Consider the following 22113-nt stretch of genomic DNA (forward strand, 5'->3'; position numbering starts at 1 on the left):
TATTCCCTATTTGATTGATTTCAGTATCTATAATCTTTGTGAGCTTGATTCTTCAATTTGTTGTTTCTGCTGACTTGCTCATGGTGACTTATTTCCTTGTGTATTTTGTGATACATACATTTCTGCTATAATCCCATACATGCATTGCTGCAAACCTTCCATTCTGCAAGAACACTTCTAAAAATAACAAACATTGCTTCTAGGGAAAATAGGCCTAGAAACAGATCACTCAACAGTTAGAGAATTTTGTAAGCAAAATACCAACCAAACAACAATCCTACTAAAACTAGCCATCTGTATCGAGCATCATAACTCTTGTTTTTGAGATGTGTGTCCTTCCAAGTATTAGGACCTCCAGAGATATAGGTCCTTGGGAGCATTCATTTCTAATGAGACTACTTTTGTCAAAATGAGAATTCTGATCCAAGAGGTAGTTTTTGGCAGTTATCCATCATTTTCACACAGCAAGAAATATCTTCCCAGTTAACATAAACATACCGTGAAAAATTGCATATGGTTAGCAAGGCTTGTGTGTTATACCAGTGTCATGGCCCTATATTTCAGTCCTATAAAAAAGTATAAATCACAGCAGAAAAATATGTGAGGCACACAGAACAGATGGCGTGATTATGAATGTGTGTTCCTTGGGATTTTTATCTGTGGCCTAGGTATAAAATGGGTTCTCTGGGAATCTGGCATTCCCTAGGGTCGCTACCAAGCCAGGACTGCATCAATCTAAATTTCCAGCTTGGGGTTTGAGATCCACACATGCTGTGTGAGTTCTGGCCCTTTATGTGGTTTAGAAATTTCCACAATGATTTTTTTTCTTTGTTTTTCTCCCTCAGGTCAGACTCAAGTTAGTTATCAAAAGTCCAATTGCTGAATCCAGGTACGGATTTAGGACTTTCTGATAGGTCCTGGCCAAATTGAATTATTCCCCTTGACTATTTTACTATTTCCAAGGATATATTACTTTTTCTTATCCTGAGAACATCATCTTATTATTTTTATGCAAGTACCACTTATCTCCTTTCCAAGGATATGATAAATTACCCGATTTTAGCATCACAAACATTGAAGCAGGTAGAGCAGTGTCAAAACATTGGAATTAGTTAGTTATTTTGCCTAAGAGTGTGACTTGGAACACTATAATTTCCCCCAAACAGCAGTTTGACTGTTGTATCAATGCTCTGCTTTATCGCTTGTTAAGCCTCTTCTCAGTATCAAGCTGAAAGGATGTGGTGTTTCAGTTCTTATTGCTATATATGTAATTTCCCATTGTGACTTCTGACAGTCTTTGAATCTAATATAAATGTCTTTTCCCCCAGTTTCTGCAAATGATTAAATTATCCAATTATATTAGAAATAATTCACCTCCTCTTGTGCAGCAGTCAACTCTGCAACACTTGGAATGATATAACTGTGGTTACAAAGACACAACTCTTCCCACTATTGGCAGAATGGACTTTTCTAAATTGTGTTTGTGTTTGATGATCCAGGTAATGTGAATTATATGTGCATGCATCTTCTGAGCTACTTAGGATCTAGGTTTCAGCCTGATTCCTGCACTTTTCATAAACACCGTGTTGAGGGGGATCCCTGGGTGGCGCAGCGGTTTGGCGCCTGCCTTTTGCCCAGGGCGCGATCCTGGAGACCCGGGATCGAATCCCACGTCGGGCTCCCGGTGCATGGAGCCTGCTTCTCCCTCTGCCTGTGTCTCTGCCTCTCTCTCTCTCTGTGACTATCATAAATAAATTAAAAACAATTTAAAAAAAGTTTAAAAAAAAAAAAACCACCGTGTTGAAATCACCTAAACCTGTCCAAGTCCGTGTGGGGCAACAGTAGACTTTTGCTTCATGTTCAGCGTCAGTATGTGGCCAGATATCTAGTAATTTGTTTGTGAGAGGGTTTGTGTTGTCCATGAGGCACCCAGCTTAACTAAAAATAAATTTATATTTATAAAATAGACATTAAAAAAAACTGGTGGTTTTATCTCTGGGCAAGTTAATAGATTTGGATGCTGTGAGGATGCCATGTTCCTCAGAGGAATGATGAGGGAAGGAACGGTTTTTATTGGTGATGAAACTCAAGGAAGTGGGATCCCTGGGTGGCTCAGTGGTTTAGCGCCTGCCTTTGGCCCAGGGCGTGATCCTGGAGTCCCTGGATCCAGTCCCGCATGGTGCTCCCTGCATGGAGCCTGCTTCTCCCTCTGCCTGTGTCTCTGCCTCTCTCTCTCTCATTCTCTCTGTGTCTCTCATGAATAAATAAATAAAAATCTTTAAAAAGAAAGAAAAGAAAGAGAAAGAAAGAAAGAAAGAAAGAAAGAAAGAAAGAAAGAAAGAAAGAAAGAAAAGAAAGAAAGAAACTCAAGGAAGTATGCAAAGTATCCCTTTGCCAAGATGCAGCTGTCAGAAAGTTTTGAACTTGAAGACTTAACATGAATTCTAGTGATTAGGAATTAGGTGATAGGGATTTGCAAAAGAACCAATATATGTTAGAATAGGTATGACCCATGTGCTTAAGTAGAAGGTAAAACCAGCACTTTCCTTCCTTTTAATGAGGTGAAAAATATAATCCTTACTATCTTTCTTGTAATATTGAGAAGTCAAAGGACTGCAAGGGAACATGGAAAAATCAAACCATCTGTGTCTTATTCAAATATAGAATTCTCCTCTAAAATAATAATGAGGATAAGATGAAAGTATTCTATGCTGTCACACCTTCCCCAATCCCAGGCCCTCCTCAGAAGCAATCACTCTTGCCACTTGGTATGTATCCTTCTAGAATAGAACTATTCCTAAAAATAGTTTTTTAGGAATGCCTGGGTGGCTCAGCAGTGGAGTGTCTGCCTTTGGCTCAGGGCATGATCCCGGGGTCCTGGGATTGAGTCCTGCATTGGGCTCCCTGCAAGGAGCGTGCTTCTCCCTCTGCCTGTGTCTCTGCTTCTCTCTGTGTGTCTCTCATGAATAAATTAATAAAATCTTTTTTAAAAATGTTTAAATATTTTTTAATTGGGGCACCTAGCTGGCTCACTTGGTAGAGCATGCAAGTCTTGATCTTGGGGTCATTAGTTGAAGCCCCACATTGGGAATAGAGCTTACTTAAAAAAAAAAAGTTTTTTTTATTGAGGTGAACCTACATACAATAAAGTGGCCACATCACAAGTGGACAGCTCACTGAGTTTTTAAACATATGTGAAATCATGTGCTACCATCTAACATAGGAGACATTTCCAGAACTTCCATAGGCGCCCTTGAACACTCCCCTGCCCCAAAGGTAATTATTATTCTGACCTCTATCATATATTTGTTTAGTCTGCTTCTGTACTTTATACAAATTATTCAACAGATAGTCTTCTCTCTGGCTTCTCTGACTCAATATTATGTTTGTGAGATTCATATTTTGTTGCATATGGTGATAGATGGTGTTGCCCATTTTTTATTGCCATCTGGTGTTCCACGTGTGGATATACTACAATCTGCTTATCCATTCTCCTGTTCATGGGCATTTGGATTGCTTCCATACTGAGGCTAAATTAAGGAAGAAGCTACCATGAACATTTTTATACATGTCTGTCGGTGGACATGGTCTCTCACTTTTCTTGGGTATAGGTGTGTACCTGGCTCTGGTTGCTGTTATAGAGCTCGACAAGGTGGCTGTACCAATGGACACTCCTCCAGGGGTTGCTCCTCATCTTCACCAACAATAGATGTTATCAGTCTTTTTATTTTAGCCTTTGGGATGAGTGAAGAGTGGAATCTTGTAGTGGTTTTAATTTGCGCTTGCATTTTCTTGATCAAGAATGATGTTGAGGGAATCCCTGGGTGGCGCAGCGGTTTAGCACCTGCCTTTGGCCCAGTGCGCGATCCTGGAGACCCGGGATCGAATCCCATGTCAGGCTCCCGCATGGAGCCTACTTCTCCCTCTGCCTGTGTCTCTGCCTCTCTCTCTCTTTCTCACTGTGTGCCTATCATAAATAAATAAAAATTAAAAAAAAAAGAATGATGTTGAGCATTTTTTTGAGCCATGTGAATAACCTGTCTTATGAAGTGACCAAATCTTTTGCTCATTTTAAAGTGGATTTTCAGGGTGACTGGGTGGCTTAGTCGATTAAGTGTCTGCCTTCAGCTCAGGTCATGATTTCAGGGTAGTGGGATCAAGCCCTGCGTCAGGATCCCTGCTCAGCAGGGAGTCTGCTACTCCCTCTACCTTTACCCTCCACCCTGCCCTTGCTTTCTGTCTCAAATAAATAAATAAATAAACTCTTAAAAAAAATAAAAATAGATTTTCTTCTTTTAGGTATATAGACATTCTTTATGAATGTGTATATGCATGTGTTTATACATATGTTCATAGGTATGTATATTCTTATACAGTATGCTTTTATGTCTGGCGTCTTTTGATGAACATGACTTACCAGTTTTAATGAAGTCCAGTTTACCAGTATATTTTTAAAAGATTGGTACCTATTGTTTTCTGTTTAAAATATCTTTACTTATTCCAGTAAAAATCTTTTGGTATACCTTTAACTGATAGGGGGGGTGATGTTTATCTTATAATTTTCATCATTGCTATCAAAATATCCTTGCGCAATGGAAAAGCCTCGACACGCAGAATATTATTGTTTCCAAGTCACACATTTTTAAGGGTCATACTTATTAGTACAGAGAGCCTGTCTTTCCCTGGCCCCATCTCTCAGAAGCCCGGCGCCATCAGAACTGACATGGTGCCAAAGGACCGTTGTTCATTGATACCCTGAGCAATTAAACTCTTCATCTAGTCTCCTTTTTTTTTTTTTTTTTTTTTTTTTTAGGTTTAGAGCTTAGTGTGTAGACAAGTGGGCAATTTAATGGAGTCAATATTTCAACCTTTAGATAATTTGGAGATTACTTTGAGAGAATCAGAATTCAAGCATTCGTTTTAGAAAAATGTTTCTACTCATTCTTTTCTTGCACTTTGCTTCTGCTTGGTAGAGCTTTTTATCCAACTAAATTCTGAATTTGTCTGTTTCTATTTTCACATGCTCCCCTCCCTGCTATTTTTGTTGTTTTTGGTTTTTGTTTTAATTTTAGGGAATTCTAATGGAATCATGATTTCTTGGTCTTAGTCTCATTTTCAAAAAACATTTAACGGGTTGAGTTGCAAAATGTTCATGCTCACCCATCCATTCCCCGACCCATTATCTCACAATCGTGTGCTGGCCAGGTGTGGGAGTGGCATGAACACCAGCATGTAATCACATCACACATTCGTCCACTCTCAGGAGTTTGCCTTTCATTTTCTTCCTAGTACTCAGCTCTCTTTGTTGTGAATTTTCCCATTTGCCCTCTAACCAACTCTTCAATGGCATTTTGGTGACAAAGTCTTTATAGTCAGGTATTATCTGTCACTCTGCTTTGGAAGAATAGCATGCTAGACAAAGTTGGGTGAGGAGCAGTGCCTAATCTCTGCATTCTGATAGAGCTGCAGTTGGTTAGTGTGGTGTTGGGATGAAAAAGGAAAAGGTTATCAAAATGAATGGAATGTGAACTAATATTTCTGAACAGAGAGAACAGTGTTTTCTAAATGCATGCATTACACGGAGTTCATCCATGTCAGGCAATGAATAATTCCCTTTCTCTAATTCGCCCTTGCCTTGTGACTGTTGGCTCTTACATAATTTCGAAATGCAAAATAGGATATTGTTTAACCAAAACTGCAGTTCGTGGTTACAAGTAGCTACAGTAATTGTGAGTGAGTTCAAGTTATGTTTTTAAACTCTGGTGTCAGTTTCTCCCTTTCATATAGGTCCAGTTTCATTTATCTTGTATGATTCTTTTACTGCCAGAATCTGAATTTTATAGGCAGTTGTTTGTCATGAAACAGTTAACCGTGGCTTCTTTATTCAAGTTCATTGCAATTCTGAGTATGACTAACCAGAAGAATTCTCTTCATACAATGCAAGAGGTTCCCTTACTGGGTTTACTCCTGAGTCTTGTTATATAACTTGATTTGAGGAAATGTTTTAAAAGTTAAATTAAATTCAATTCCCAACCATCAGCACTTAGAAATGTGGATCAGCTTCTTAGGGAGTTTGCATTTCCATTTTTGTGTAATATTATGCCTCCTAAAATATGTGGCTGTGAATGTTCTTAGCTTTTAAATTCTATAGAGATGTTCCTGTTGTGAAGTAGATTAGGAACTTCTGAGCCATTTATGAAGGAAAGTAGAATTGTAAGAAGTATGTGATAAAACTTCACGTTTCCAATGATAATAAAATACACATGGGCTCTTTTGTATGTCATATGTTATATAATTGAATATTTTAAAGAGAAAAATAAAAGTATAATAATTTATGCTAATTTTACACAAGAATGAAGGAATTTACTTTGAATGATTAACTGTTTGATAGTTATCTCAGTAAAGCAAATGAAATGTAGCAGTTGAAGGCTTCTTCAGTTGGAAGTGGTGTGGAAGGCTCTGTAAAGTCCTGGCAGGAGAGGCTTGCTTCTATTCTAACTGAAGCCAGCTGAATAGCAGAGTGTTAAATTTTTTTACCATTTGGGGAAACAGCCTCTTGTAAGAAGACTACTTTAGTCATTGTACGTATAAGGAATTGTAGTATTGAATTTTTTCACTGCCCTTGCTCTAACTATGAGGTTTGACATCTTTATTGAACATGGTAATATCTTGAGTACTTTTCCCAAATTCATTTCATATGAAATGTCTGACTGGTTATCTGAGGGAATTATTCACTGTAACAAGAAAACAGCAAAAATAATTTTTTTTGAAAGAGGAAGTGGTCAATATGAATACAGGAAACAAATTTTGCAACTGCAGCTTGATCTTTTGGTTGAAAATGCTTTTTATTTACAATGAGAGAAAAATATGTACAATTAAAAAGAGACTCTCAAAAATGGATATTGTTGCTATAAGTGAATCAATGTTCAACTCAAAGATTCTAGAGAAAACACTTTTGCTATTCTCTTGTTTACATATCTATCTGTAGAGTTTATATTCTGTGTATTTTGTCTCTCAGTTTGCCTGTATTAAATGAACATCCTGAATGGTTTCAGTTGTTTCGATTCTTAATATTTGTCTTGGGTGATAATGGATATGTTTTCCTCTTTTGACACTTCACATGGGCAATGGAATTTAATGAAAATTTTCTGCAATTATTAGGTGTAAAAATAAATGTATTTATATTTGGAAACAGGACATAACTTTGATCTATATCATAAGGGAATATTAGTAGGATGAGTTTTGTGTTTTTTTTAAAGGCTATGACACTTAATGTTAGTTATACCATTAAAAATGAATTTGTGGGGGCACCTGGCTGGTTTAGTTGGTAAAGCGTGCAACTCCTGATATCTGGGTCGTGAGTTTGAGCCCCATGTTGGGTGTAGAAATTACTTAAAAAAATAAATAAACTTAAAAGATGAATATGTGATAGGAATGTTGAAACATGCACTTATTTACTACAGTTAAATTTTTTTTTAAGATTTTATTTATTTATTCATGAGAGACACAGAGAGAGAGAGGCAGAGACACCGGCAGAGGGAGAAGCAGGCTCCATGCAGGAAGCCCGATGTGGAAAGCACGATGTGGGACTCAATCCTGGGACTCCAGGATCACACCTGGGCGGAAGGCAGTGCTAAACTGCTGGACCACCAGGGCTGCTCAGCTCCAAGTTTTAATTCATTTGCTAGCAATTGTTACTATCTCTATATTGTAAACCTTAATTTTTCATTTATTTGTTTCTGAAGTAGTGGTTGGTTTTTATGCTAAAAAGAAAAATGGAGTTTGGTTAAATAAACATCCAAAAAGAAACAAGGAAGTCAAAATGTCAAAATCTCAAAAGTATCAGGAATGTTGGGGGTGGAAGTGCTACCAAAAGTGAATTTATATAGAGATGAAATACATATAAAAGTCTCTTCAAGGAAATATTTCCAGTTTGCATTATTTCATTTACTTTAAAATGTTGACATGAGAATCTGCCTTAGCCTTGTTTTAGTGTTCCTAAAAGCATAACCATTGACAAACCTCCATGTTAATATGAAAAATAGCAGTAGAACCCAGTAAGATGATATAGCGATCATTCTTATACCCCAGACCTGATGATTAAGATGAATTAAATAAAAATAATACAAATATAAGTATTCATAATATTTATGAACATATGAATACACATATAAAATAAAAATGAATTAAATACATTAAAATGATATTCACTTATTGAGGTGTGTGTGATAGTGTGTAGCTTTAAACACTTGGCTCTCGCTATTTTAAAGGCTTTCATATGGCAACTCAAATTATTTTTATTTTATTTTATCTTATTCTATTTTATTTTTAGAGAGTGAGAGAGAGGGTAGGGACAGAGAAAAGGGGAGAGAGAGACAGAATCCCAAGCAGTCTTCATGCTCAGTGCAGAGCCCAACTCTGGGCTCAATCTCAGGACCCTGAGATCACAATCTGAGCTGAAATCAAGAGTTGGATACTTAATTGACTGAGCCACCCAGGAACCCCATTGTTTAATAAAATATTTTAATTTTCACTGATAGTAAATATCCAAGCAAGAGCTTGTTCTAATCTTGCTACTATATAGAAGTGGGTTCATTTCTTCTTTATACCACTCACTAATGGTACGGCATGAGGCAGTTTGCTTCATCTCTGAGTGTGTCTCCTATTCTATGAAATAAAGATAATACTGTGCACCTCAAGGGCTTGTGGTGAGGTTCCAGTGGTATGTGATATATATAAAGGAGAGGCCTTTTTTTGGACTGCAGTTAATTGGTCAACACTGTTTTCCTCATCTGTATTTTGCCTTTTTGTGCCCTTCTCTTTTGATTACTTTTAGCTCCTTCCTCCTCTGTTCCTCTGCCCCCAACCTACTGTGAATCAGTTGGGTATATTTTGAATATTCTAGGACTCTAGGCATTCCACAAGAATATTTATTGAACAAATAGTGCACAGCATCAATAAGATTATAAAAGGTGTGTTTCGTGAGGCCCCTGGTTAGCCAATAATGATGAAATGGAGAGACAAGGAAAACTTGAGTCCATTGGGCTCTCTGCTCAGCTGGGAGTCTGCTTCTCCCTCTCCCTCTGTCCTTTCCCACCACTCATGTTCTCTTTCAAATAAATAAATAAATAAATAAATAAATAAATAAATAAATAAATAAAATCTTTTTTTAATATAAATTTATTTTTTATTGGTGTTCAATTTGCCAACATATAGAATAACACCCAGTGCTCATCCTGTCAAGTGCCCACCTCTGTGCCTGTCACCCAGTCACTCCACCCCCCCACCCACCTCCCAAATAAATAAAATCTTAAAAAAAAACAAAACTTGAGTCCATTGGAGAATAAGATGGAGTATCATATGTTATATGCAAACCTGCGTGGTGAAGAGAATTAGAACAATAGCAGTTTAAAAATTAGTTTATGAAATACATTGTATGTAAAATTACCTGGCCTTCTAAGCAGCAGATACTAGGAATTCAAAGTTATTCGTGGATTCTGCATCTCTGAAAGCTCTATGCAGATTACAGGTTGTTGAGATAGGCCTGAGGACAGAATTGGGGCATGAAGATGAACGATGTGCAGAAATTGAAAAGATGGAGCAGAGAGCAACTCAGTGGAAAGAACCCCATCTAGGCTCTGAGGGGAACATGCTGCCCATGTTGACCTGCCTGGTGGGATAGGCGACTGAATAGAATCTCCTGCAGAGATGAAATGAGAACAGATTATGATGGATATTAAAAGCCAAATAGCAAAATGAATGTGACCCTGATTAAATGCTATGGAACCTCTCAAAAAACTCACACTAGAAAAGTGCTTTATATTTTCCAAAAGTGTTTTAATCCTCTCTAGAATTCTTTTGTCCCTTTCTAGATGAAAAGGATAAGGCTATAAGACGTTGAATTATCACAGCCTACAGTGGCCCTGCTGGATATGTCACAGCCAAGACTGAAGCACATTTCTATGCATCAAATTTAGAGGACCATATGGCTTCACTACTGATTATGTTAAATGAGCTCTTTACTGTTAACCACTGTTCTTACCTATGGAATTATGCAGGTGCTAGTGAGTTGGAATGATATGATAAATAGCAATTGACATGAGGCCTCAGTATCAGGGAGTCAAGGAGGAGAGGCAGGGATTGGCCTCAGCCACCATCTGTTTACCACCCATCACCACAGCTCTAGACATGTGGGGCAGGCCCCAAATTGTTACTTCTTACCTATTATTCCTTTCTGGATTAAATTTCTTCCTTCCTGGATGAGAGGTTGTTTTACTTTTTGTCCATGAGGGTTTGTGAGCAGTAAGTTCTTTATTTGTCTGAAATGTCTTTATTTTGCCTTCACTTGATTGAGATAGTTTAGCTAGATATAGAATTCTCTGCTGACAATTATTTTCTCTAAACATATTTTGAAATATCATCCCATTGTCTTTGAACATTGATCATTCCTCTTGGGAGGTTGGCTGTGTACTTAATTGCATTCCTTTGTAGATATGTGGCTTTCCTGCCCCACGTGTTAAGACTATCTTTGCCTTTGTTGTTTTGTAGCATCGCTATGATGTTTCAAAGTATAGATTTTTTTCCTTTCTAATTTTTCTACTTGGGGTTCAAATGGGAATTTGTACCTTTTGTAAATGTGGGGACAGCTTTCAGGTGTTAACTCTTCAAATGTTGCCTGTGTTTCATTCTCTCAAATTGTTGGTTTGGGGACTCATAGTAGATGTGTGTGAAACTTCTCATTCTATTTCATGTGCCTCCTAGCTTTTTTTTCATTCCTTTCCTTTCTTTATCTCTATATATTACATTTTATGTAACTTTCTTAGCTACTTCATGAATTCTCTTTAATTATTCTATTTTTTAAAATATTTTATTTATTTATTCATGAGAGATACAGAGAGGCAGAGACATAAGCAGAGGGAGAAGCAGGCTCCCTGCGGAGAGCCTGATGTGGGACTCGATCCCAGGACCCCAGGATCATCCCCTGAGCCAAAGGCAGACTCTCAACCACTGAGCCACTCAGGCCTCCCTAATTATTCTATTATTTAACTCACCTATTACATTTTAAAATTTCAGTGACTGTATTTTTAGTTTCTAGATATTCTATTTGGTTCTTTTTCACATATGCTTCAACTTTTTTGTTTGTTTGTTTGTTAAATATTTTATTTATTTATTCATAGACACAGAGAGAGAGGCAGAGACACAGGCAGAGGGAGAGGGAGAAGCAGGCTCCATGCAGGGAGCCCAATGTGGGACTCGATCCCAAGTCTCCAGGATCACACCCCAGGCTGCAGGCGGCGCCAAACTGCTGCGCCACCGGGGCTGCCCTGCTTCAACTTTATAATGTCATTATTTTCGTGAGTTCTATTGCTTCTTTTATTTCTTCAATTATTTTTAATATTCATTTTCTCTCTCTCTCTCTAATAAATAAATAAATAAATAAAATATAGTATTTAAAAAGCGGAGGGGGAGCATCTGGGTTGCTTAGTTGGTTAAGTGTCTGCCTTTAGCTCAGGTCATGATCCTAGGGTCCTGGGATCAAGCCCCACATTGGGCTCCCTTCTCTGCAAGAAGTCTGCTTCTCCTTCTCTCTCTGCCCCTCTTCCCATGCTCTCTCTCTCTTTCTCAAATAGACAAATTAATTAAATAAAGTATTTGAATATTCTTGTTTTATATTTTCTTCCAAATTGTTCTTTTAGCTCAAGTTCTTATGGTGATAATTTTTCTCTCTATTGTGTCACCTCTCATGGTAGTTTATTTCCTTGTGCATTTATGATTATTGTCTTTTTCGTATGAGCATGTCTTCAATAGGGCTGTTTTTTATTTCTCTCTGAGAATCTCATAAAAGCAGGATTATATGGAACCCAGCAAGGTTTTTATATCGGTTTCTTCCAGGCAACCTGGGACTAATTTTTATATTAATTACTTGGGTTGGGAATTCTTGTACCATCTGTAATAATAGATACAAGTTTAAGATTTTGTTTCTCAGAGGATGCACTTCCTCTACTCCACCACATTGCCTGAGACCTTAACAAGCTTCCTTGCTGTCTTCTCTGGTCACTAGAGAAATTTTGTTAGGTATGACCTCGCTGAAAGAAAAGCAGAGAAGATGAACATTGAGATTAAAGTAAAGAAAGGGCCTGTGGTCTTATGTCTTGAACTCACTGATGGTATATGCTGAATACCACATGGAAGATTTTTAGTATTAAACCTTACTGATTAAACATCTATTGTGACTTGGGTCCTAAGGGTGAACAGCTGCCAACCTACCACCAAACACATCAGATTTCTTAGAACAGGAAGCCTGTATTTCTTTTCTTTCCCTGGGGAATGTAACATGACTACTTTTTTTTTTTTCCTCTTCTGAGGAATGTATCTTTTCTAGAACTGCATTCAAGTGCTTTCAGTATTTTTGTTCTTTATGGTAACACCACAGCCATAGAGAATGATTCTTTGGGCATTAACTTTCTAGAATCCAGGCTGTCATCTTCAGCTGTATTTGAAACCTTATGAGTGTCATATTCTGGGTTGAAGTTATTATTGAGAGTAGAGGGAGAAGAGAAAGAGATCATCAATTTCTACCCTCCCACAACTGAAAGCCAAGTCTCTTGCCAATGACAATGCATTAGAAACTGGGGAAGAGAGGGAGCCAACTCTTGGAGACCATGATTTATATTTTGCCAAGCTCTCTGAGCTCATACTGAATTTTTGACCAGCCTACTTTGAGGCTGAGCCAATCGTAAGATGAACGAGATCAGCTTTGGCTTCTCTTTTAGCAAAAATGGTCACTCACCTTGAGTAAATGGATATTTCAATTTCTACTTTTCAAACAAGGCAACCAGAGTATAGGGAAACAAAAGGCCTTTTCTTAAAACTGTTTAGCAAGTGAATGGCCCATGTGGGATTGAGATGCTAGTCTCATTTGCTATCTTCCTGTGTTCTCTTCTTCTTCTATTTCAGTGACTGTGCACCAAAGTAACCTACAATCCTGGAGCTAGAAGTTGTAAGACTGTTAAAAAAAAAAAATCAGGAAATTGCTGAAATATTTTAAGCATATTTCTTTGGTTAACTTATTTTGAAGTTTTTCTCTGTTTTGTATTTTAGCTGCCTTTATAATTTATCAAAGACAGACTCATTGTTTTGGCAAGTCCCAGGCTTGGAAGTCTCCAACAAAAACTCCCAGCACTCCATCTGAATAGGAATTTTTAAATGCATTCTTAGTCTTGAACTTGAAAATGCATTCTAGATGCAACAGTTTGCTGGGAAATTTAAACAATGCCATTTATCATATAATAACATTGTTCCAGACAGAGAACTTTTTCATCTCTTCCTTTGTTAGTATCCCTCCTACTACATTTTCTTTTTAGAGTCTTTTTTCTTTTTCTTTCTTTCTTTCATTATCTTTCTTTCTTTCTTTCTTTCTTTTTCTTCTTCTTCATCTTCTTCTTCTTCTATCTCAAAGGCAACCCATGCCTCTTCAATTTTTAATATTCTGGAATTAGAATTTGTTTCTTTAATCTTTTTGACAAAATAAAATGTTCCTTAACTACTCTTTTAAGAAGTGATCACTATTAATGTTTTATTTTCACAATAATTATGCTGAGAATGCTGTTTTGGAAACTTAAGAAAACTTTTTATTTTTTATTTTTTAAAGATTTTATTTATTTATTCATGAGACACACAGAGAGAGAGAGAGAGAGAGAGAGAGAGAGGCAGAGACACAGACAGAAGGAGAAGCAGGCTCCATGCTGGGAGCCCAACGTGGGACTCGATCCTGGGCCTCCAGGGATCACACCCCAGGCTGAAGGCAGCGCTAAACCGCTGAGCCACCCGGGCTGCCCAAAAAAAAAAAAAAAATTTAAGATTATTTATTTATTTATTCATGAGAGACACACAGAGAGAGGCAGAGACACAGACAGAGGGAGGAGCAGGCTCCATGCAGGAAGCCCGATACGGGACTCGATCCTAGGACTCTAGGATCATGCCCCGGGCCAAAGGTGGCGCTAAACCACTAAGCCACCCGGGCTTTCCAAGAAAATTTTTTAAAAATCACATACAGCTTTCATTTTCCCTAATCATTAAATACTCTTTTATATATATATATTTTTTGACTGCATCTTAGGTCATCAAGGATATGACATATTTAACCAATGATATTACTAGGCATTTGTTTCAAGTTATTGTCTATTATAAATAATACTATGATGGATATCTTTTGTGGACATTTGAAATGGTTTCATTAAAAAAAAAAAGAAAAGAAAAAGAAAAATGAAATGGCTTCATTAGGGGGGCTCCTGACTGGCTCATTTGGTGGAACATACAACCCTTGTTATTGGATTTGTGAGTTCGAGACCCACCCTGGGTGTGGAGATGACTTAAAAAATAAATACACATAAAAATGAATTAATTAATTAAATTATTTCATTAGGATAAATTCCCAGAAGTACAGCTGCTGAGTCAAGGACTAGGAAACATAAGTTTTACTCCTAATCACTGACAAATCCTAGAGAAATCTAGTATACCAACTAGAGTTTTCAGGGATTCTGGGCTGGTTGCTGTTTTAATGGGTCTCAAATGCCTAGAATATAGGTTAGAGCATTCAGTGGCCCCTTCCTTCTTTGTGTGCTGCCAAAGTGTGTGTGCTTCTCTTTAACCCCGAGTCCAAAGGGAAGGGGTGCTCTGGTGGTCAGAGCTCCTTGCCAATCTGAGAATCCCCAAGTTTGCCACCTGTGGACTGGGGATTGTTGTAATGTGCTGGTGTCATTGCATGGCATCATGTAGCTGTACTTCTGGATTGTCCAGGGCTTGCCCCGGGCTACCTTACCTGCTGTTGGTGTTTTCACAGATCACAGATGAAGGACTCCAGGTTGTCATGTTCCCAGTGGTTGTCAGAAGGTGGAATGTACTTTCTAAACCGCACAGTTCTGTAAATGGGAATCATGTACAGCAAGCAAATTTTTGTAACTGGGTGAAAAAAGAACTAATGATGGAGAGAGGCCAGATAACCCAGGTTACCAAATTTGTAGATTTTATTTCATCCATGATATATCTTTTTAAGACCTTATCTTTTTAAAGTCTTCTCTACTACACCCAACATGGGACTCAAACTCACAAACCCCGGGATCAAGAGTCACATGCTTTACCAACTGAACTAGCCAGGCTCCCCAGTTTTATCCACAATATTAAATCAGTGGCTCAGGTATTTTAAAGGGGGTGCATTTGAAGCCAAGAGCCCTGCTGGATCCTTGCTGTGCCTGAAGCCCAGGCCACTCACCCTCTGGATCCTGGGGATAGTGGTCAAGCCCATCTGCTCCCTGGGTGGAGCTGCCTCAGTCTCCAGCTATTGGATAATGATGATGGGCACCCTGGCAATAATGCAAAATCATGAATTCCAAATAAAATCTCGATTTAGTCCCCTTTTCTGTCCAGCCTAGAATACAGTTGGTTTCTTTTTATGATAATGATGAAATAACACATTGAAAAGTATAGCTGCTCTGGAAAACATTTACTGTCATTTGAGCTACCATGGTGACTGTAAATTATTCCTCATTGCTGTCCTCAGATTTCTGGGAGTAAAAGATGGGCCTTTTAAATGTATACTATTACATGCCTTTAACAAAGTTAAAAGTGGCTTTCCTAAACCTCTGAACACTGCTGTACTAAATGGTTTATCATTTAAGAAATAGGAGCATATATAAAAATGCAGGAGATCTGAGGCCATGTTCAAAAAATTAATAAATCTCACAGGATCCCTGGGTGGCGCAGCGGTTTGGCGCCTGCCTTTGGCCCAGGGTGCAATCCTGGAGACCTGGGATCGAGTCCCACATCGGGCTCCCACATCGGGCTCCCGGTGCATGGAGCCTGCTTCTCCCTCTGCCTGTGTCTCTGCCTCTCTCTCTCTCTCTCTCTGTGACTATCATAAATTTAAAAAAAATTAAAATAATTAATAAATCTCATTATTTATTTACGGTAAATATGTAAATGGAACCAGTATGTATTTGCCCTTTTTTGTGAAAAGGTCAAAAGCTATGAGCAGCCCTGAGAAAAAATGTGAGTGTGTAATTTCTTAAGCAAATCAACCATGTTCCCCACGTGAAAGTGAACACATTTCTTAGTACACCCTACATTCTCTACTTATGACAGCTGAGACTCGGCTAACAGCATTGTTTTCTTCTCTTAATATCTGAAAAAAATAACACTGAACTGAACAGGAAGTAGCTGCACATTTTGGCCAATGCTAATAGTCTAAATTTAACTAACTAAATGGATTATAGTATTTTTATCTTTAAACCCCTAAGGATTTAGAAGCATCGGGCTGCAGTTCAGTTTCTAAATTATTGTTTTCCTTATTTAGATACTTCAACTCTGACCTTTCAGGCAATCCAACTTTACTTCCATAGGACATTTAGAGGACCTGTGTTAAGAGCCACCATGCAGTGAAGTCATGTTCAAGCAGTACATACTTAGGCCTGTTTGAATTTATTTGGGGAGATTCCCAAGGGTTTGTCAAAGAAATTCTGAAGTTTAAATTCAGTCTTTCTGATTGACAGTGGAAGTGGCTTAGATCTTATTCAAAGATGTCTGTGATTTACAGCCTTAGGCAATTGTGGTCATTCTGGATTTTTTAAGAATATTTTCTCTAAATTCTATGACTGACTCATTAAAGAAAAACAAAACCCCAGAACCCTCTGAACTTCTCTTGGCCCTACAGTTATGTTGCTATAAGATGTAATGTCTTGTATTCTTAGAACAAGAACTTTAATTTAATTGCAAGATACAGCTTATGGTCTGCCTTGGGAAGGAAATACCTCTTGAAGATAATAGTCACTATTTTTAGAATGACTTAAACAGAGATGAGAAAAAGTGGTCTTTATGATCTTCATTTAGCCTTAGACTAGGAGATACACTCTCTAAAATATATAGTGACTTACGGGTCACTCCGGATGAGTTTTTGAAAGCACTTTTAAAGATATTTTTAAAAACGTATTTGTAAACGTGAGTAACGACTCAAGGCTAGTTTTAGAGACTCTTCTAAGTTCCATCACAAAATTAACATAAGAGCTTATGAAACAAAAATAGATTTTCCATAGTAAAACTTGCTCAAACAATGGCACATTCCTGGGCCCGGAATTCAAAAGTGGGTATTAATTCAAAGCATCTGGATGCTGGGATTGAGAATAAGACCGTCCTGTCTTCCTGCCCCAGCCCTGCAGGAATTTGATGTGGGACAATATTTTACTGCCTTTAAGTGCTTCTCTGTCCAATTAGAGAGAGAGGGAGGAGAGAGAGACTGTAGGAAAATAATATATACACACATACACTTTGCAACTTTACGTCCACATGTTTGCATTCAAAAAAATCTCCCAGGGAGATCATGCTTCTTTAACATAAAAGGTAGACCATTCCCTCTGACATAGGTTTGTCTGATTTGTTTTCTTCTACTCAGCTAGCTTTCCAGGGTGGAGGTTTATATGAATCATTCCTGATTTCAGCTTCTTCAGCTCCCATCTAGTGGTCCCTAGTTAGGTTCCAGGATCACTGCAGATAAAGCTTGTAAAGGGCATCGTGAAACTATTACGAGTTAATATGCTCACGAAAGCAATTATGTAATCCGTGAACACAGTATTATTAGGGATTCGGGGGAACTGAGGAGGTGATCGCTGCCACTTCCAAACAGATGGTGGTGGGGTACCTCTGGCAGGGTGCTCCAGTTATGAGTGAAACATTCCATGGTTAATATGTTGGGTGTATTGTCAGGAAGCTTGTATCTGCTCGGGGTGTGTGTGTGTGTGTGTGTGTGTGTGTGTGTGTACATGAACGTACCTACCTACACATGCATAATGATGACATTTTGCTCTCTGTTTCAGAGCTTAAGCTATTTTAAAAATTCACCAAGTTAGAATAATTTCTCCAAAATAAATAAGGGGACTCCATCTTGTAACTTGTTACTCTTATTTACAAAGGAGATGAGGAAACGACCCGTCCCCCTTGAATTTTTGTAAGACTTTTTCTGAGGAAGGTTTATAAATGAAATAGAGAATTTTTAAGAAATTTAAGGTCTACCTGGGAGTTTCCTTGTTTTTTTTTTTTTCCCACAGTCACAACAAAGCGATACATGATAAAACTAAGTAATTGAAAGAGTTAAAGGCTTTCTGTGTTGGAATGGTTAGGAGAACAGATGGTATGCACGGAGGTGGGAAAGCTATTATTTAAACAGAGGAGGCCTAGAGTATACTGAAAGGGCATGGATTTTTGAAGGTAGCTGGGGACTTAACATTTTGGGGACCAGATTCATATATTTACTAGTGGACACAGTAGAAGCGGAAGCTAGAGCATATGGTCAGGAAGGGAGTTAACAGACGGCCGACAAAGAGGAAGAATATGGCCGTTGAAGTAACCAAGGGGAGATGAGAAGTATATAAAAATGAGATTTTGAGGGTTTTGAGATCTCTAAAGCCCTTGAGAAACTAAGAAGAAAACCCTCAGGTAATCAGGAAATCAGTTTGGAAATATTTATATTGTTAACCTTTGTCTGAGACGTATTGGAGAATAGGATGAAGGAAGCAACTCTGAACAACCACACTGAGCTTTCACCAACACGCAGATGAGTGAAATGTGTCAAGGAAGTGAAAATCAGGTGAGGCCTCCAAGTCACAGAGGCAGGAAACCGTACAGAACACCGAGATGCTGAAAATCTGATAGTAGGTGCTCCCGGTGGTCAGGCAGAAAGTGGGGCACCGGCTTTACATTTGAACGTGTCTGTGTTCTTTTTTTGTCCTTAAAAACGATTGGGTTTACTAAAACAAAACAAAAAACAAAGAAACAAAAAGTTCTCTTGGTTATGTTGGAACGAGGCTCTTTTCCTGTTGTGTTTTTGGCTCAGTGTGGGAGTCGGCCAAGTCACCTGCGGGCCAAGCCACCTCTTCATCTGGCAGGGGGTAGTTTTTGCCCTGCATGAATTCAGACTGTGTTAGAGATTCATGAGGTCATACTTCTCCAGACATCTCCAAAGTGCTAGATGAATCTATGGTGGGCTCACCAGCATAACCATCAGTGCTATTTGTGAATGACTTCAGAGTTTTCAGTCATTTTTGTTCAAATGTAACTTTTTTTTATTTTTTAAAAAAGACTTTATTTAGTTATTCATGAGAGACACAGAGAGAGAGGCAGAGACCTAAGCAGAGGGAGAAGCAGGCTCCATGCAGGGAGCCCGATGTGGGACTAGATCCTGGCACTGTGGGATCACGCCCTGAGCCAAAGGCAGGTGCTCAACTGCTGAGCCACCCAGGTGTCCCTTGTTCAAGCTTTAAAATCAATTCTGCAGGGGTGTGCAGCTGGCTCAGTTGGTGGAGTGTGCGACTCTTGAGCTTGGTGTCATGAGTTTAAGCCCCATGTTGGGCGTGGAGCCTGCTTAATTACAAAATAAAAATAAATAAAATTGATTCTGCAGTTTGTCGACAATTGCCCCCTTTTGCGTAGGTGTGTAATGAACCAAAATGTGAATTAGAAGAGAGAAACAAATGCATGAATTTTATTATTGATTATTTAGGAGAAAATCAATGCAGTAAAACACAAAGAAGGTGCCATATTTACTACTTCTTTAAACTATACACTAAAAGTAAACATCTGAGCACCTCCCTAGATCAGCTGTAGAGTATGCAACTCTTGATCTCTGGGTTCAAGCCCTATGTTGAGTGTAGAGATTACTTAAAAATAAATAAATAAATAAATAAATAAATAAATAAATAAATAAATAAAAAAAAAACATCGTGGAGAGTGTTAGAAAGGTCCATAAGGATCACTGGTTCCTATGCCTTTGTAATTCATGAACTCCACTGAGAATTGCATAAAAAAAATTCTGGATTCCTCCATCCCCTCCTATCTATCTCTATCTATCTATCTATCTATCTATCTATCTGAGCACAGGTTCTCACAAGGGCCATCTAGGTAACATAAATATGTGAATTGGGCCAAGCACAAACAATAAAGAATAGGGGCACTTGTGTCAAACTAGAAAGTAATGCCAAGTTAAGACAATAGAGAATGGTAGGGTTTGTGAAAAACTAGGGTGCACATCCTTACCTAAACTAAATTCAAGATCTAAACAATTTCTAGAAAATAACACCTGCTCAATATAATGCATTGGAGGTCGATTTGACTGCAAACCCCTCCAGTTTGCAACTCCAGGCTCTTATCATATGTAAACATTTGGATACTCTCATTTTTTTCCCCAAGGCGCGACAACAAGCTCAAGTACGTCACCAAATGGCAGAGGACAGCAAAGCAGATTACTCATCAATTCTCCAGAAATTCAACCATGAGCAGCACGAATATTACCACACTCACATCCCCAACATATTTCAGGTAAGTGATTCAGGCTTCTCAGATTGGCTTTGCCTTTAGAGACACATTTGGAATCATGATTGCTGGGCTTATGAGTATTTACAGAATTCTGCATTTCCTTGAGCTGAAGTCACTTTTTGAAGCATCCAGGGGGTGCCTAGGTGGGTCAGTCGGTTAAGCACTTGACTCTTGATCTCAGGTCTTGATCTCAGGGTCATGAGGTCAAGCCTTGAGTTGGGCTCTGCTCTGGGCTTGGAGCCTAGTTAAAAAAAATAAAAATATAAACAAACAAATCGAGCATCCAGATCAAGCATTGACTGGCAATAAGAAGAAACATAATCTTAATCTCAGGGTTAATCAATGACCTTTGTAGATGTCCTTAGTTTGCAACTGCAGCCTTCTTTGCCAGTCTTAGAAGTACAAGTCTTAGATTAGCACCCTCTTTGCTAAAAGGACCATTCAGATTATAAAATGCCAACTAAATTTTGGGAGTCCTAGCAGAATCCATACGGCTATAGGATTTGAACACATGACAGTCTTTTTCTTTGCATTGTTTTTCTTTTGGCTACTTTAGGTTGTCAGAAATGGCATGAGAAAAGTTGTAGACCTGTTCTCCCACACTGGGAATCTTTTACAACTTGTGTCCCATTGTAGAAAAAAATAACAAGTATTTGCCTCTTAGTGTCTACACACATAGCAGACGAGAACCTCCAACTAGTAGAGGGAAGATACACTCGTTACATTTCAGCCTGGGCTGGGTTGAGACCGTTAACCAACACCAGGCTTTTGGTAGAGTGAAGTAGCAGATCAAAGGCAGAGGAGATGTTTGAAATGTATCACCAAATGGTGTCAACGGGAAAAGTACTTGAGCTTGGGGTTCTCACTGAAATTGGAATGGAATCCCATAAAGTATACATTTGGACAGCCTAACAACTCATAAAAGATGTGTACAGCTGACCAAGACAGAGGCAATAATCATAATGAAAGTATAGCTCTAACCCTACCGATCGGCCTATTTCCCTCCCAGACTGTTTGCTCAAGGTAACAATGCCACTGAAAGCAACTTCTGTGAGTCATAGTGGACCAGATTGATTTCATGCAAAATCTAATGTTGCAGAAAATACAGGAGATGGAAGAACGGAGGATAGTGCGGATCGGAGAATCAATGAAGACCTACGCGGAGGTTGATCGGCAAGTGATTCCGATCATTGGGAAATGCTTGGATGAAATAGTAAAGGCAGCTGAATCAATCGATCAGAAGAACGTAAGTATTGTAGTTTGAACTTAATTTACAACGAAGGATTCTGGTTCCATTATTTCTTCTCTTCTGTCCACAGTGACCTCGCTGAATTATCTCAAGATGGATAGTTGTTTCCAGTTCTTACGAGTACTCTGCAGCCATAGTAACACCATTTTAGAGTGTTCTGTTCAGCCTTCAGTGTTTTGGATTTAGCTCTCACATTTCTTTTCCAAAAAAAACACAGATAAGTCTGGGACATTACAGAATTAAATTGAAATGTTTTCCTGTCAGTTGGCTGAGTAACCCCACACACTGGGATCTGGTTCTTTAGGGCTCTGTTGCATTTCAGGTCAGATAATTCTTTATTGTAGGGGCCTGTTTTGAGGACTTCAGAGTGTGTAGTAGCATCATCCATGGCCTCTACTGACCAGATGCCAGTAGCACCCTTCCCTGGGTTATAAGGATCAGAAGTGTCTAGACATTGCCGTATGTCCCCTGCAGGACACAATCGTCTCCATCTGAGAACACTACTT

The 22113-nt window shown here is 38.5% G+C and overlaps 1 protein-coding gene across 11 annotated transcripts in view; it reads left to right on the forward strand.

Annotated features, from left to right (window-relative positions):
- The window catches only part of FNBP1 (formin binding protein 1), a 144641-nt gene that overhangs the window by 90972 nt on the left and 31556 nt on the right, over nt 1-22113 (forward strand). For all 11 annotated transcript variants that reach the window (XR_008665287.1, XM_055332076.1, XM_055332007.1 and 8 more), the window contains exons 7-8: nt 20233-20361; nt 21458-21604. Coding sequence is in view for 10 of the 11 variants with exons in the window: in XM_055332076.1 (XP_055188051.1) it covers nt 20233-20361; nt 21458-21604 (276 nt within the window). In the remaining variant the exon portion in view is untranslated. The remainder of the gene's footprint in view (nt 1-20232; nt 20362-21457; nt 21605-22113) is intronic.

This window comes from Nyctereutes procyonoides, unplaced genomic scaffold (genome assembly GCF_905146905.1).
Source record: "Nyctereutes procyonoides isolate TBG_1078 unplaced genomic scaffold, NYPRO_anot_genome, whole genome shotgun sequence".
NCBI lineage: Eukaryota > Metazoa > Chordata > Mammalia > Carnivora > Canidae > Nyctereutes > Nyctereutes procyonoides.